The sequence below is a fragment of the Heterocephalus glaber genome, unplaced genomic scaffold (assembly GCF_053883595.1).
Source record: "Heterocephalus glaber isolate CG9 unplaced genomic scaffold, H.glaber_assembly_v1.0 deba00001479, whole genome shotgun sequence".
Taxonomy (NCBI): Eukaryota; Metazoa; Chordata; class Mammalia; order Rodentia; family Bathyergidae; genus Heterocephalus; species Heterocephalus glaber.
In genome coordinates this window covers 774,115-790,321 of record NW_028258316.1, presented here as the reverse complement: position 1 = coordinate 790,321, position 16,207 = coordinate 774,115, and the positions used below count along the sequence as shown (strand labels likewise).

General features: G+C 61.0%; 3 protein-coding genes across 3 annotated transcripts; all 3 read right to left on the bottom strand.

Annotated features, from left to right (window-relative positions):
* Positions 1–34: 34 nt before the first annotated feature.
* On the bottom strand, positions 35–1,273 carry Lrrc26 (leucine rich repeat containing 26). The gene is made up of 2 exons (XM_087182637.1): positions 518–1,273; positions 35–442 (listed from the first exon to the last, which is right to left on the bottom strand). Exons 1-2 carry the CDS (start codon positions 1,188–1,190, stop codon positions 120–122), a joined length of 996 nt encoding a protein of 331 aa, XP_087038763.1. The 5' UTR covers positions 1,191–1,273; the 3' UTR covers positions 35–119.
* Positions 1,274–1,516: 243 nt separating this feature from the next.
* Tmem210 (transmembrane protein 210) lies at positions 1,517–2,945 on the bottom strand. Its single transcript, XM_087183368.1, is given in 6 exon segments — positions 1,517–1,581; positions 1,868–2,110; positions 2,200–2,225; positions 2,427–2,496; positions 2,499–2,561; positions 2,707–2,945. Coding segments are annotated over 6 exon segments (552 nt in total). The 5' UTR covers positions 2,792–2,945.
* Positions 2,946–4,899: 1,954 nt separating this feature from the next.
* On the bottom strand, positions 4,900–16,201 carry Anapc2 (anaphase promoting complex subunit 2). Its single transcript, XM_004848770.4, has 13 exons — positions 16,007–16,201; positions 15,106–15,728; positions 13,923–14,055; positions 12,698–12,872; positions 12,171–12,290; positions 11,669–11,786; positions 10,832–11,013; positions 10,060–10,201; positions 9,809–9,884; positions 9,531–9,734; positions 5,799–5,928; positions 5,350–5,585; positions 4,900–5,269 (listed from the first exon to the last, which is right to left on the bottom strand). Exons 1-13 carry the CDS (start codon positions 16,136–16,138, stop codon positions 5,057–5,059), a joined length of 2,484 nt encoding a protein of 827 aa, XP_004848827.1. The 5' UTR covers positions 16,139–16,201; the 3' UTR covers positions 4,900–5,056.
* Between the last annotated feature and the right edge of the window lie 6 nt (positions 16,202–16,207).

The window sequence follows — 16,207 nt, the reverse complement described above, 5'->3', positions numbered from 1 at the left end:
CGCCCCGTGTGCAGTGATCATGCCTAAAGGGATGTCACGACACCTTCCGTCTCATCCTTGTTCGGCCACAGGGAGTGCAAAGGGAGGGCCAGGGCGGGGTGGGGGCGGTCAGGGAGCGCTCAGGCTTGGGCCGGTGTGGCGGCCTGGCTTTCGGGCGCCACGACACAGGCGGGTCCTGCGGGGTCCAGAGGTCTCGGCGATGGGCTGCGGGCGACAGGGAGGCGGCGGCGGCGGCTGCGCGCGCGGCAGGCGGTGATCGCAGAGCCCAACGCCAGGCAGGTGGCCAGGCTGGCGAGGAAGGAGACGGGCCCAAGCGCATAGATCACTGCCAGGTCTCGCGCGGCGAGGCGCTTCGTGCAGTGTCGGAAGGCGGCGTCGGGGAAGGCGCTCAGGGGACTGAGAGTCCGGCGCCCGGGGGACACGCAGCGCAGGGTCTCGGCCTCTGTGGGAGACAGAGGCAGCGTCAGGCGGAGGCCCCAATGGCCCACCTGGGCCGTCCAGGTCGCGCGCAGCTCACCTGACACGCGTGGATGCAGCCGCAGCCAGTTGCAGAGCGGGCGCAGGGCGCAGCCGCAGGCCCAGGGGTTGCCGTGCAGGCCCAGCGCGTCCAGGGCGGGCAGGCGGGCGAGCAGTCCGGGCCCGAGCGCCGACAGCGCGTTATCCTGCAGGCTGAGCGCGCGCAGCCCCGGGAGCGCGCCCACCACCGCGGGCTCCAGCAGCGCCAGGCGGTTGCCTGCCAGCGAGAGGGAGCGCAGCGCGCGCAGCGGCGCGAAGGTGCCGGGCGCCAGCGTCTCCAGCTGGTTGGCGCTCAGGTCGAGGAGCTGCAGCGCGCCAAGACCCCAGAAAGCCCGGGAGTGGACGGATCGCAGCCCGTTCTCGCGGAGGTCCAGGAGCCGCAGGGCGTGTGCGCCCGCAAAGGCGCCTGGCGGCAGCGCGCGCAGACAATTACGGTCAAGCAGCAGTGCGTACACGCGCCAGCTCAGGCCCGCGGGCACGAAGGGCAGCGCCAGGGCGGAGCAGTTGGCCTGGCCCCCCGCGGAGCACGCGCACGCCTCGGGGCATTCGCGGGCGCCAGGGGGCTCTGAGGGCGCGACTCCAGGCGGCTCGGGGGCCCAGGCTGGCCTCAGCGACAGTAGCAGCAGCAGCGACAGCCGCGGCAGAGGCGTCGAGCAAAAGGAAAGGCCCCACATAGGGCCAGCTCTGGGACCCAAGGTGGGGTCCTTGCTGCCTGGGTGTGCTCGGAGCCCAGGTGTCCCCGAGACTCGTCCCTGTGGCGCCTGAACAAACACTAACTGTCCAGCCTGATACCTGCCCTTCCTGTCCCAGGGCTGGTCCCGCGCCCAGGGCCGGGGCCAGGCATGCAGCCAACGCCCAGCGCTGCAGCTGCCAGTCCCAGAGCACCAGGCCCACAGCTCTGCATCTCCTCTGTGGGGTGAGACCACCGGAGCCTCGTGAGGCTTGGGCAGCAGGACCATGCCCACCCGCACCCCCAGTAAGGACCCTAGTGTGTGAGCCGCTATGGCCCACTCACACCCAGTCGGGTCGGGCACAGGGACCCCGTGTTAGGGGTGTGCTGGTCCCCTGCGGTGGTGGATGGCAAGTGGGGCAGGAGCCTAACCAGCCCGACCTCAGGGCGCAGACCTTGCAGTGGAGGGGAGGGTGCGGGGGGAAAGTGTGTCCCCCACTCCCTGAAACCTGCAGGGCACAGTGCGTGCGGAGGGAGAGGACGTCAGCGAAGTCCTGTGTGAGGCTTTGATGGGGGAAGGGGCCCAGGGTGGCCGAGGCTCCTCAGGACGAAGCAGCAGGGAGGAGCTGGGCCCCCAGTGTGAACACAGGGGGTCCGGTTCTCTGCCTGGGGGAGGGGCACCCCGCATCCACGTGCCTCCAGGGGCCCCGTCCGTTTGCAAGGAGGACAGCACACAACCACTAAGTAGTTTTAATTCCTGTGCCCCGCACTCTGCCCTACGAGGGGGCTGAGGGTGGGGACAGAATGGGAGGGGCTCCTCTAGAACATCCTCCGTGGGGACCTCCAGGTCCAGGTGGGATTCCACGTGCACCAAGCGCAAGTCCATGCAGTCTTCCTGGGCCCCGTGCTGCTCCAGCAACCTGCACGACAGGCTGGGGACTCAGTGCCACAGCGAGCTGCCCTCCCAGTGACGGCATGGACGGGATACCCACCCTGTGCCGGAACTCAGCTGCTGTCCGTGTGTCTGAGACAGGTCTCACTGGGGGACAAGGGTGGGTATGACTCTGGGAGCCTCGCTGGCTCCGTGAGCCCGGCAAGTGCCCCTGGCCCCTGCCCCGGTGCACACCTGGGAAATGTCATGTCATTCCCGCCACTGGTGACAGCCCACCTGTGACCAAGGGCCCAGGGCCAGCAGCGTGGCCTCCATCCTGTCCCACCACTCCACCCCGAGCTCACGCACTCCTTGGCTCGGAGGACACCGATGGCCACAATGACCAGGGCACAGAGGCAGCCGGCGCTGACACCCCCGGCACCACGATGAGAGCGATGACAGCTTCTCAGCTGAGGCCAGGGCTGCAGTCACAGTTGGTCTAAGCTGCGGAGACAGGAGCACGTGGCCAGGGCTGTCGCCCATCGGTGGAGGACCCCAGGTCTGCCCTGCCCCAGCGGCCCCCAGGATATGGGGGTCGCCTGGCCTGGAAAAGGGCAGGACCCTGTCTAGGGAGCAGTGGGAAGCACACCTGCAGCAGGGATGAGCGAGGACAAACGTATCAGGCCCAGGAGGCTGCCAGTCAGGCAGGAGGCGGGCTGGGGATGGAGGACCATGTCCAGCCCCAGCCCTGCCGTTTGGCCCTGGACGGAACTTGTAGGAAGGTGCTGACCTCACAGTGGGGCTGGGGCCGGCGGGGGCAGGGCTTCAGGGCCCAGGCCCCGCTCACCCTGGGGCACTGGAGTTTCAGGAGCCCCGGGTGGGATTCTGGGGAGGGGCGCAGGGTGGGACACAGGGCCCTGGGGACCCTGGCCAGGTCTGAGGCACGCAGTGTGGGGCTGGGGCTCTGGCGTGGGGACAGCAGCCTTGCAGGAGTCCTGCTGCTCTCCCAGAGCAAAGGGTGGCAGAGCTGGGTCTGGGATGGGGAGACCGAGGAGGAAGGGGTGGGCGGACATTTGTCCAGTCGCCCTCATTGCTGCTTCTGGCAAGGTCAGGACCACACTGCCCACATAGCCCGGGTTGTGAGGGCTGCTGGCACCAAGAACCCTCAGTCAGATGAGGTCCAGGGTCAATGGCCACACCTGGCTGAGCAGGATCCCCACCATGCCTGGAGAGCAGCCCTCCGGGAGCAGCTGCTCAGAAGGGGCTGCAGGTGCCACCCAGGGGTCCTGGTCCATCATTAATTTGGAGTCCGCTGTGCCAGCAGTCAGTTCTTCTGCCAACTGGTCAGCCAGTCTCCTCAGGCTGGTGCGGTCAGGGTTAACCTCCTGGGTCATGTTCCTGGACCTGCTGTTTCAGGCTGATCAGAGCCACCCCATCCAGCCTCCTCCTCAGGACCTGCCAAGCCAAGGTGGCACCAAGAGCAAATGCAACCCCAGGCTAGTGGGGCTCTGGCCTCCTGCCATCACAGGGGGTGCAGCCTGACCCGGAGGCCCTGGTTCCTGGAGCACCCTGAAGGCAGACACAGGCCCCCCTGCAGGGGTCGCGGGGACAGGCCAGCAGCCATGCTATGACCCAGGAGGCTCTGATCTTCAGGACACTTCCAAAGGAACACAGGACACAAGGTGTGCCCTCAGCCAGAAGCTGGCACCCCCACCCTGCCAGGCCAGTCCAGCAGGTTTACATCCTGGTTAGGACAAAGGCACACCCTGCCAGAGGCCAGGTGGTGGCTACAGGTGGCAGGATCCAGACAGGGCCACCTCAGAGGGGGCCTGTGGGCACCACAGCCTTAAGGTCATGGCTAGATCTCAGGGGGACCCAGTAAGACAAGGGCACCAGCACAGGCTTGCAGTTGGCAGGGAGCAGAATCCTTGGGTCATGTGGGAGACACTGCCCTCTCCTGCACCAAGGCAAGGAGAGCAGGGAAAGGGGAGGGGAGACCCTGGCAGGGACCCAGTCAGGTGCAGCACAGGCCAGAGCTGGGCAGGGTCATGGGGGTGGCCGCTCTGGGCCCGCAGCAGCAAATCTGAGGACACCGAAAGGGGACCTGGAGCCAAGGACACAGTTCAAGCTGGGCGTGGCTCAAGGCTGAGGAATGCACCTCAGGCAGGACAGCAGCATGGGTTCCAAAGGGCTTTTGTCCCCCCCAGAAGTCAGTGCCTCAGCCCAGAACACTTCCTGCCCGGGAACAGCGGCTCTAGGCCTGGGGTGCGGGTAAGCTCAGAGCAGGCCTATGGCGTGGATCCCCGGTGATGGCAGTGCTGGCACCTCCTGGACTGAACCTGTCCCTAAGATGCAGGCAAAGGCGGAGCTGGCTCACCCCACCCGTTGGTTTGGAGGGGCTGGGGGTCATCTGCCTTTCCAGGTACACGTGGCCCAGGCCTGGTGGGCCAATACCCAGGCCCTCTGGCTGCCAGGTCACATTTACCGCAGATCCCGAAGTCCTTCACCTTTGGCCTCAGGGTTGGTGGAGTCCCCATGTCCTAGCAGCACCTGGCCTGGCACGGCGCCCAACACAGGAGCCCAGAGGTGGAAAGTGAGAGCTTCCAAGGGCCAAGAAAGCAGGGGCTAGAGGCCAGCCAGGTACTGTCGAGCCCACAGGGACGGCCACCCCTTGCTCACGATGACCTGGGTCTCTAGGGTAGACACAGGACTCAGTGGGGCTGGCTGCACAGGTGTCCCTTAACCTACCGTGGGGGGTCCAGGCCCTGTGGACCAAGGCAGAATGGCCGCTCTACGGGCAGCCTCAGTGTGTGGGGCCTACACAGGCACCTAGACGCAGGAGGATGGACTGATGTACTTTAATGTGAGATCTGGGGGCAGAGCAGGGGAGGGCAGGGAGAGACATGGGGGCCAGCAGGAGAGTAGGAACACGGGGGTGGGGCACAGGGGGCACCCCAAGCCCTCTGGGGTCACACTGGGCAGGGCCTAGTGGGTGCTCGTCAGCTGCAGCTCTTGGGCAGGCGGTAGACACCAGCAGAGTAGATGAGCTGCTGGTCGCGCACCTTCTTCTGCAGGTAGCCCTGGAGCTCCTGCAGGTCTATCTCGGCCAGTGCGGGGCCCGTCATGACAAACATGCGCAGCATGCTGTAGATCCGCTCCAGCGAGAGGCTCTCCAGGTTGGTCAGCATGGCATGGATGTACGTCCAGAAGAGCTGCAGGGACAGAGCAGTGGATCAGGGGCTGCTCTCTGGCCCTCGCCCGCCTGCCCGCCTACCAGACGTGGCCAACGCACTAGCAGCTCCTCCTCCTTCTGGTCAGCCTGCGAGGCCATGCCCGAGTCGCTCTCTTCATCACTGTCGATGAGCACCATGTTGTCACGGTCCTGTGGCCGCTCTTCCTCGATGACAGAGAAGGTGCCCGGAGGCTCTTCCCGCAGCACACCCTGCTGCAGCCACACAGACATGCGCCGCCGCAGCAGTGCCACTGGCATCTTCACCACCTTGCTCAGCTCTTCCAGGGTCCAGCTGGCTGTGGGCAGAGTATGGAGACGCTGGGGAAGCCACACCTGCCCCGCCTCCTGGCAGCCCCACTCTGCCTCTCTGAAGTCAGCAGGACCCACAGCACCCTGCCGCCCTGGCAAAGGGAAGGGCCTGCTGCCTGCACAGCCCAGGCTGCCCAACCCTGTCCACAGCGGGCCAGAGAGTTGGGCCCAGCATTGCGTGGTCGGGAATGCTGGCTCACCTTGGTCCTGGAAGTACAGCAGGACCACCGCCTGCACGGGTGTCACCGCCACAGACAGAGTGCGGTCAGCTAGCTCTACGTCCATGGTCACCAGGCCCAGGGTGTGCTTCCAGCTGAGGGTCCGCATGGCCTATGGAGAGCAGGGGTCAGCATGGGCAGTGCCAGGCCTGGGTGACTTGGCACCGGGTGAGAAGGGGCTCCATCTCCTCAGCCACTGGCACAGATGGAGGCCACTGCCATAAGCTAGCTTGCACCCCCAAAGGGCATGTGCACGTCTGAACCCCTGGCACTTCAGAAGGTGACCCTGCTTGGGAAGAGCTGATCAGATGGGATCAGCCAGCAGGAGGATGCTGAGGACTGGTGTCCCCACGAGGAAAAGGACGAGATTAAAACGAGTGCATGGGAGGCGGCCACATGATGACGGGGCCAGTCCTGCAAGGACGCTGCCACATTCAGGAGACAGCAGAGACTGCTGGGGGGCAAGGACCCCCTGCCTGTATGGGGGGGGGGACAGCCCAACACCTTTACACTGGGCTCCAGTCTCCGTACCTGACACCTCACCTCCATCCTTCTAAGCCATCTGGCTGGCGATGCTTTATTACAAAATCACGAGACAGGACAGACCCCGTGCTGGCTCTGACAACTACCTACCTGTGTTCCCCCCAAAATAAGCCCTAACTAGGGATCAAGAGTTGGCCCTGGGCCATGGATGTAGTTCAGGGGCGCAGTGGCCGCCTGGCAAGCACAAGGTCCTGACTTCGATCCCCAATACCGGAAGGAGAAAAACACAGAGCTGGCCCCAGTCAGCTGGGCCTTGCCTTTCCTGCCCTCACAGAGCAGCCACCGAGCAGCCACCGAGCAGCCACTGAGCCAGAGAATGGTTAGGTGTAATCTTGTGCATGAACTGGGTGTCACTGTGGTAACAACTGGCTCTTAATTACAGCTAGTTTCTTTTCTGGATAGGTCTTATTTTCAGGGAAACATGGAATCAGCTTTGGAAACGGGCAATGGGTAGAACCAGAACAGCAAGGTGTACAACGGTGAAAGCCCAGATTGCCCTGGAGAGAGAACTGGACAAACACAGACGGCAAAAATGATGGAAGGTGAGGCCTGGCGCTGCCTTGGAGAATAACGTACTGAGTATAGAGTGCTGGAGAAATAAGAACACAAGGTGCTTCTCCTGAGTGCTCAGGGGGAACCAGGGCTGTGCACTGGAGACTGGAGGAGAGACAGGAAAACCTGGCTCACAGGGTCCTTCTGAAGGCAGGAAACCAGGCCTCGCAAGGGAAGAGCATGGACGTCTACCTGGAGACTTCAAAGCAGAATGTGGAAGGTGCAGTGGCTTTTTCCTTGCTGCTTAGAGGAAAATGTGAGAGAACAGAGACCGAGAAAGGACATGTTAAGTAAAAGGGAGCCATGACCTGCTGACCAGGCAGCTCTGCAGACACAGCCAAGGTGGCCAGGTGGACAAGCACCTGCTGAAGAGAGGCAACTTGTGGGTCTGACCAACCCGTGCAGCAACCAGAGCGGATGTGGTGTCTGCGAGCTGTCTGTGGAGGACCCTCCAGCCTGCCAGCCTGGATACTAAGAGCTCCAGGAGAAGCCAGCATGGCTTTTGAGAACTTTGTACCGGCAGCAACACTAACTCCCTGACTGAAAACGGACAGAAGCGGGCCGGGGATTTAGCTCAGTGGTGCCGTGCCTGGCTGGCAAGCACAAGGTCCTGAGTTCAATTTCTGGTACCAAAAAAAGAAAAAGGACAGAAGCTCAACTCAAGGGAAATGAAATGTTGAAGGACAGTCACAGATGCCCACATGGAGCCAGAGCAGGACTGCAGGCCTCAGGGCTTTGTGAGCCCCCTGCCGGATGCAGACTTGCTTGGCGCACACAACCCTTTGTTTCTGCCTCTGGAGACCAGAATGTCAGTCCTAGGCTGTCCCAGCTTGCATTTGGGGAGTGGAAATCTGCCCTGCATGGCTTGGCCTCCAGGTCTCATCCATACCTGCCTGAGACACAGTTGAGACACTGAGATCCGGGACTTAGGACATGCTGAAAGGGCTGACTTTGAGCTGAATATATATTTTTTGGTACGGAATGCCGGGCTAAATGTACTCTGCATGCGGGAGGCCATGATTTGCAGGACCACAGAGCAGACTATCAGGGTTGCAGTGTGTCCACCAGACACGCTGTTCACCTGACTGCAGCACCTGGGAGCATCTCTGACTTGGGAAAGGGATCATCAAACAGGGCTGTATGGGAATAGGGAGGGCTTTTACTCCAGGACGATCAGTGTCCTTTACAAAGAGACAGAAGAAATGCGTCCATCGGGACCTCTGGGGCATTGGATATTGGAAGAGGCCAAAAGGATCATCCCCAAGAGCCTTGGAGAAAGTGTGGCCCTGTGACACCCTCACTGTGGGGGAAGTGTCTACTACAGTGCATTTACATGCCCGCTAGGTCCCTGGTTTGTGGTGGTCATGGGTGCCTCACACCAACAGGCACCCAGAAGGGCAGGGGATGGCACTGAGCATGTGGCAGGAGCCACCCAGACATCCTTAACCAGGAAGTGCAGCACCAACCACAGACACATGGCACCACAGTGAGGGCTGGAGCAGGAGGCGCCAGGGCTGCCACCTGCACTTACAAGGCCCATGCAGGCCTGGCTGCAGGACACTGGGCTCTTCCAACCCGAGCCATGGTATGGGGGACCAGCTGGACTCTGGCCACCAGCACCAGCACCAGCAGCACAGCCCGCCTCAGCCCCACCCAGGCTCCCCAGACCATAGGCAGGGCAAGGCTTTTCACGTGCAGAAAACACAGTTCGGCTTGTGTCAGGCTCCACATCAGCCAGAGAACCTGCCAAGCACTCCCCCAGCCCCAGCTGCCACCGCCCACCTCCTCCAGGTCCCGGATGCTCCCAGGGTTGGAAGCTGCTGTGGCCAGGACCCTCTCCCCTCGCATCCTCTGCCGACTTTGCCAGGGCATCCAGCTCCCCTCAGGCCTAAGCACCTGTTGGGCTGGCCCCTGTGGCCTGGGACTCGAACTCCACCAGAGCCCCGAGCCCCAGTGGGCTTCTGACCCCCTCACTCCTGACAGGACTAACTACCAGCGTGGGAGGGAGGGAGGACCTCACAATCTGGCCCCCAAGCCCTTTGCCCATGCGGCCACACTACCCACCTGGACTAGGCTCAGCCATGCCGCCAGGGGACATGTGCCACATGGGCTTGGCCTGTCATGCTGGGCACATTGTTGCCACTCTCCAGTGACCTCCAAAAATGGGTTTGTTCCCCTCCTCCTCCTCGTTGCCCCTGAGACCAGAGCCTCCAAGGAGCCCTAGGCCTAGTTCTTAGGACCCGAGGAAGCAGCTTTCAGGGACAGAGAGTTAGGCTGTGAAGGCCAAGCCTGCTTGAAGGGGATGCCCGTAGCAGAGACACGGCTTCCAACAGCCGGGAGCAGTGGGGAGCACCCAACACCCCAGCTGGAGGCCAGAGGGTCAGCAACAGAAAAGGAGAGAAGCTCGAAGGACTTGCTCTGGTCACGGTGTCCCCATAAAGCAAGAAGACAATCGAGCTGCACACATGCACCTCCGAGTAGTGTGGGCAGCCAGGCAGCACGCAGACCCACAGGCCTCCAGGAAGGTGGAGGGCAAACAGGCTGGGCCCAGGGCCGAGAGGGAACTGAGCCAGACGCTGGGGGGAAGGTGTGACCAACGTCGAGTGCCACTGGCCGTACCTTCAGCTTTTCGTACTTCTTGCAGTAGACCTCCAGAGCCGCCCTGATGTCCTCAGGGACCTCTAGTTTCTCCTCCTTGAAGGGGGGCCAGAATTCGCTGGACAAGATGACAGCATAGACCCCAAACGGCGGCTGCTCCTCCACAGGCCGCTTCTCGTCCTCCTCGCGGATGTTGGCGTTGATGCGGCGGGAATCTGCCATGTCCTAGGGCAGAGACAGTGCCTCACCAAGGGCCCAGGCTGGGAGGACCAGCCGGGGGTGGCTGCCCTGGGGCTCACCTTCAGCATGACCTCACAGAAGTGCATGGGGGCTTCGCCAAACCGCAGCTTCAGTAGCTCCACGTTGCGGATCTCCCTGGAAGGTGCATTTCTGGGAGGGCTGTGGGGCGCTGTCCCCCACCCCAACTGCACCCCCCACAGGTGGGCCACCCCTGGGCCAGCTGGGCACTGTCATCCCTTCATCCTGGCAGAGGCAGGAGCAGTGGGCTCCAGTGCCCCCTGGAGACCAGCCAACGCCTCGCAGGCCTCACCGCTCGGGGCTGAAGCTGAACTGGTGCAGGAGGCGGTCGGCCAGCAGGGAGCGGTACTCGTTGATGAAGAGGTCCTTGCTTCCGTAGATGCTGACCAGGAGGCTGATGATGTCCGAGGAGCGCCGCTTGGAGCTCGACTTCCCTGGGAGAGCAGGGCAGGCACACTGCTGGCACCACGGCAAAGACAGTGACACCCAGACCTGCCTCGTCCAGCTACCCCAGAGAGCTCACTTCTCCACACCCTTTGCAGCTGGGAGCAGCCCAGTACCTCCCGGGAGACCTAGCATTGGGTTCTGGGGAGCTGCTGGGATCCCCAGGCCCTCCTGTCTCACAGGGACCTCCCTGGACCGCCACCCAGGCTCAGGAAACAGACCACAGGTCTCTGGGTTTTCCTCCCAGTGAGCAGATGTACTGTCTGTGCCAGGGTAAGAACAAGGCAGGGACCCACCTACCCTCAGGAACCCTGGGTTGAGATCAGGCACAAGATGAGGCCTGCAAAGGCTGCCACCTGGACCATCCCTGACTGGATCATGAACCCCTCCTCCACCAACTACCACTGCCAGGGGCAGGGCCAGCAGGGTACCTCCTAGGCTGGGATGACCAGACGGCATAGTGGCACACAGTAAGTTCGCCAGTGTGAGCAGGGCCCTGACCTCTGACCTCTCAGTTCCCTGAGATCCTGGGTGCTCCTGATATGACCAAACACCAACAGATATATACATAGGACCAGAGCCCAGCAGGGGCCGAAGAGAGGCCGGAGTGGGGAGCTGACCTGGATCAGCGTCCACAGGGTCAGGGACCCAGTCCTCAGGCTCGCCGGAGTCATCCTCGCTGTCCTGGCCCGTCTCCAGGCTGGCTGGGTCAGTCTTGGACAACTCAACTGCTAAGTCCCCAGTCCCATCCGAGTCCCCAGTCAGCCCAGCCACAATCTGCCGCACCGTGTCCTCCCGTGTCCTGCGGGGTGAGTGCTGCTGTCCTATGGCATGTGGTACTCACAGCACCTCCCTCCACCCACCCTAGTGTAGCCAGCGAAGACTTATCTGGCTCTGAAAGGGTAAAAGACCCAGCTGGATCTGGGAGGAGCAGCAGAGGCTGAGACACTGAGAAGCCCACAGCCAGGCCAGTCAGGGCTGGAAGGCAGCAAGGCTGAGTCTGGGACAGATGTCAGACCCTACCAGCTGCTGTGGCTCAGCTCCAGGGGTCCCTGGCACCGACAGCCCTGAGCCCGGGGCTTCTGGGGAGCTGTGTTGACATCTGTTCAAACCCATTCCCCTCATCTACCGCCTGTGGCTGTCCCTGTTCCTTGCCATGGGAAGGCCAAGGTGGCGCAGGGTCAAGCCTTCTTCCCTGGTCTGCCAGGACCTCTGTGCTAGGGGATGATGATTAAGGAGGGGCCCCCGGTCACTGTGCACACAGGGCCCTTGATGTGGGGACAAGGATAGGCTCCTAGCACAGACAAAGGGAAGGAAACCCACTCAGCCCAGCTAGGAAAAACCTTGTACCATTGGCTTCCCAAGAGCCAAGCATCCTTCAGCCTCCATGAGCCCCACAAAGAGCTCAGTGGGACTAGGGCAAAGAGTGTCAGGGGCTCATAGGAGCACAGCCTCACCTCAGGTACCGGCGGATGGGCTCACATGCCACCTCCAGGATCACCATGGAAGGGTCCAGCACCCGAAGCGCCTTGATGGCAGAGATGTAGAGAGTGATGATGTCACATGTGTTGACACCTACAGCCAGGAGGAAGGGCCTGAGGTCATATAACATTCTGGACAACGGTATCCCCAGTGCCAGCACCCAAGTGGGCAGCTGACCACACTGGTCAGGTATCTAGGGGCACTGCCATGACCTCATTTCTGGGGGCCAGGGTGAATGTAGAGAGCCATTCCTCAGGCACCCATCCTCTTTCCACCCATTTATGAGTGCTTTCTCCAGAACTTTCCTCCTCCTTTCAGTCAACTCTGAAAAAACCACACACAACCCTAGACCAAGCCCAGTCCTGACTTTCTCTAAAGAGGGATGAAGCTGAAGGTCCTCCATCTCCCCTGAGAACCTCAACCGATTGCCTACAAATCCAGGGCTGGATGGTCAGCTGGCTGTGGCCATAAAGGCACCTGGGTGGAGGAGCCGTGTCTCCAGGGCAGCCTTGAGGGATATGAGCAGCTGCTGTCTCTGATCAGTCCTCTCCAGGCAGTACTTGAGGTCCTCAACAGCTGGCCTGGAGTCTGGGAAGTCTGGAAGAAAAGGCTCGGCCTTTAGGGAAAGGCTGCATGGAAGTGTGCATACACACCAGCGTGGGGCCAGTGCAGGATGTATGTGGTGCACAAGAGTTCACATGGCCATGCAGAGGCTCAGGACAAGAGCCACCTGCCAGGAAATGGACACCACACTTGACATTTATGCATGCTGAAATGTCTGACCATGACAACCTCCCAGACCAAAGAAACAAAAGGGCCGTTTCTGGGAAGGGACCAAGGCTGAGGGAGCAGAGTGCACACCCCCGAATCATACCTGGGGCCTCGGTGGAGGTCCAGCTCCTCGGGAAGCCCCAGTGTGGACAAGGAGGAGGACACAGCCAAGCTGCTGGGAAGATCCCAGACTGGCAGAGAGGCCCTTCACGGGTGGGGAAGGAGGGACTGACCTCGGATGATGCTGAAGAGCTCCTCGATGCGCAAGCTGGCATAGATCCGGTAGAAGAACCTCTGCACATGGCAGCGCCACCGGCGCAATGTGTTTCCAGCCTCAGGGGATGCAGGCCGAGTGGGGCCATCCTGCAGGAACACCCTGCCCAGCCAGCCAACGACCCTCTCGATCCACTGTGGGAGAGCACTGGCAGGTGAGGTATGGGGACGCTGAGCGAGCTCTGCCCAACCCAGCCACTCCCCACCCTTTGCCCAGGGCTGAGGGGAGCCCTGAAGGGGCTTGCAACAGGAGGACATAAGGACAATGAAACTTGTACCCAATGGGTGTCCCTAATCCCATCAATCTTCACCTCCTCTCATGCACATCAGTGTCCACTCCTGTCTCTGGAAATAGGGACCCCAGTGTGACAAGATTGCACACAGCCTCCATATAGTGTCTGGCAGGTAGTGGGCAGACAGACCCACTCTCTGGACTTCAGACGTGACTAATGAGCCCCTGTGCAAACGATGCAGCGTAAGATGAAGTCCTCTCTTAAGCACATGCAGATCCACAATGGGCCACACAGATGCACAGACGAGCCAACCACAGGCACAGCTCACCTCCTCCACCTCAGGGCACCCGAGCCCCCAGGGCTCATGCTCACTCTAGGCCACAGCCCTAGGGATACTCACTTTGAACACTGGCCCCATGTGGCTAATCTATATCCTCAGGGCAGAGATGCCTGAAAGTGGCAGGGAAGAGGACATGGGAGAAGCAAGAACAGAACCACAGAAAACCAACAGCTTGGGCACCCTGTGCCCCACTGGGACACCCCAGTTCCATGCTAGGGAGCAAGATGGTGGTCGGTCAGTCCACAAGGGAAGTCAAGTGAGCCCACACTCAAGGAAAAGAACAAAGAAGAGAAGTTCTGGGCACTGCCCCCACCAGTGAGCCTGGCCTTGCCGTGCCTGCCAGAAGGCCCTAGGAAGTCTGGATTTTGTACTGCCTCCAGCCACAGCACTCAGCACAGACCTGTCAAACACATGCCAGACTCATCCTTGCTAATGAATGCGAGGGCACAGAAAGACAGACTTCTACCTAGCACCAAGGAAGCTCTAACTACCCCTCAGTCCTGGTCTACTCAGTACTCCGGCTTGGGTTGCTTCTCAAGCAGCCAGGGGCAGGTTTGCTACACACCTGTTCCCAGCCCTATTAGGGCACAGCTCAAAGAAGGGAGTCGTTACCTTGTGGAACTCACGCAGGAAGGAACGCTCATACTCGCCCCGGCAGCGGTCCTCCATCCTCTCCCGAGTCACCTGGTGCAGGGTAGTGGTCACTGCCTCTGCACTGACCCGCTCCAGCAGACTGAGTCTGTGCCTAAAGGAAAGCCCTGCCCATGGAGCACCCAAGGCGCACACCAGCCCCTCACCCAGGATGGCCCCACCTGCAGAACACACCCGGTGCCCATAACCCTGCAGCCCTCCTGGACGGGGGGAAACTGTACCAATGGCTTCAAGGAAAAGCTGCTGGCAGGACAGAGCACTTCCTGCCCAGCTGGCCATCCCATGTGACCAGTGGCAGGAGATAGCTACCAGAACCCAAGGTTTGGCTAGTGAGGGCATTGATACATCACTCCCTGCTGCACAAATTACAGCTGCTGATGCCTAAATTTTCAGGCAGAGCCCAGTCTACAGTGGCAAATAGACCTTGGGAGGAGAAAGGTTGCCATATAACTTTCACCTGGTATAAACCCAGCAGAAGCCCTTAGCACTTATGCATGTTGAAATATCTGACCCCTACCAACAACAAGATCACCCCCTCAACCAACCTAAAAGACTTCCAGCTACATTACTGCACTCTGTTCAGCATGACAAACCACCACCAGTTGCCACAGAAGGTGTGATAGTCCCTGGAGATTACAATGAGACCTGGCTCTAATGAGATCTTCTCCTCTCTGAAGGACTGGGAAGGAAATCTGCATGCCCATACACTTGTTTAATCTGACACATTCTGAAAAGAAGAAATAGCTAGCCCATTGTTCAGTTAGGAAGTACAAACTCCCACAAAAGTGGGCGTCTTTTCTCTCTCAAAGAGTCTACGAAAAGCACAGCAGATTTTTGTAAAGCCAGGAGACTTGGAATCAAATCTGCTACTGTAGACATAAGCTATGCGGGATCCCAGCAAAAGTAAAGCCGAAACCCTGGGGAAGGTGTCAGAAGAGACACACACGTGTCTGGGACAGAGCATAAATTTGCTGAACAGGGACCCTTGGGACCTTCCCTCTCTCATGTTCCAGGCTATCAGAACATGTGGAAGAGACGCCATCTTCCCTAGTCAGCTCACCAGCTCCTGTAGAGGGCGGCTGGTTCTAGAGAAGCAAGCAAGAAATCAGGAGGGACAAGGGCACAGCCACCAGGCAGTACTCACAGGACTTGGCTGAGCTGGTGGAACTGCTCCAGGGCCTGGCGGCACCAGCACTGCTGCTTGTCACTACCACATCCTGCACACAGTGGGCTTTGCAGGAGCCGATAGTACCGGCGGCGGGCATACCGGCTGTCCAATTCTCCTTCCAGTTCCGGGTCTGTGCCCCCTTCCCCTTTCCTTTTACTCTGCATATAGACTCTCAGGAAGCGCCCATAGAGGCGCTGGACCATCTCCTGGAAGGTCCGAGGGGTGGAAAAGAACAGGACCCCCCGCAACATGGTGTGGACCTTTTCTCGGAGCCCCTGAGCACCAGTGCCCATCAACAAGCCCAGGCGAGTCCATTTCTCCAAAAGGTCTAGGCTGCGCAGGTAGGGATCCAGGCGGCTCTCCAGCAGGCCGAAAGCGTCAAGGAGCAGCAGAAGGCCCTGGGGTTCGTCGGCAGAGTTCTCGCGCTGGGAGATGGCATTCCAGAACTCGGGGCAGATGTTAGCCTGAAGGTCGTTCTGCAGCACCTCCACGAACCACTCCTCCAGGACAGAGTGCAGACCGTGGCCCCTCAAAACCTCCACAGCCGCACGGAGCTCCTCCTCCTTTCGTGGAACCGCACCGCTAGTCCGGGAAGATCCCTGGAGTTTGGAAAACGGTGCGGAAAGAGAATACAACACAGAGAAGGGAAGAGGCGGGAGAGGGACGGAACCGAAGGGAGGATGCAGAAACCCCACGCCCCCACCCGCAGCCGACGCTAGAGAGGGCTGCCAGGGCAGCTGAACTAGGCGGGCCAACAGAAGGAGGAAGGACTGCTGTGGTCCGTGGACGGAGCCGGATGGACCCCAAACAGGACGCCCTAAAGCGCGCAGGGTCCCGGGAACTCCACACGGCCCGCCGCTCTTTTCCTGAGCCTCACCAGCCCCAGCAGAGCCAGCGGCACCAGCCCGGTGCTCACTGTATTCCAGGCCACGAACAGCTCCTGTCCAGGAACGGGGTTGCCGTCCCCAGACACCGGCGCTGCCACCACAGCCGCCTCCTCAGTCTCCATCGGCGGCCACTAGCTTCCAGATCCGCCCGGCGCGGCGCGGAGGGATGACGCAAAACGTGACGCGGCACG

Excerpts from the sequence above, each read along its gene's own strand:
- Lrrc26 (XM_087182637.1), bottom strand. The coding sequence starts at position 1,190 with ATGTGGGGCCTTTCCTTTTGCTCGACGCCTCTGCCGCGGCTGTCGCTG. Across the intron at positions 443-517 it reads GCTGCATCCACGCGTGTCAG|AGGCCGAGACCCTGCGCTGC; the intron begins GTGAGCTGCGCG and ends TGTCTCCCACAG.
- Anapc2 (XM_004848770.4), bottom strand. The coding sequence starts at position 16,138 with ATGGAGACTGAGGAGGCGGCTGTGGTGGCAGCGCCGGTGTCTGGGGAC. Across the intron at positions 10,202-10,831 it reads CCCTGTGGACGCTGATCCAG|GGAAGTCGAGCTCCAAGCGG; the intron begins GTCAGCTCCCCA and ends CTGCTCTCCCAG. Across the intron at positions 5,586-5,798 it reads GCTGTACTTCCAGGACCAAG|CCAGCTGGACCCTGGAAGAG; the intron begins GTGAGCCAGCAT and ends CTCTGCCCACAG.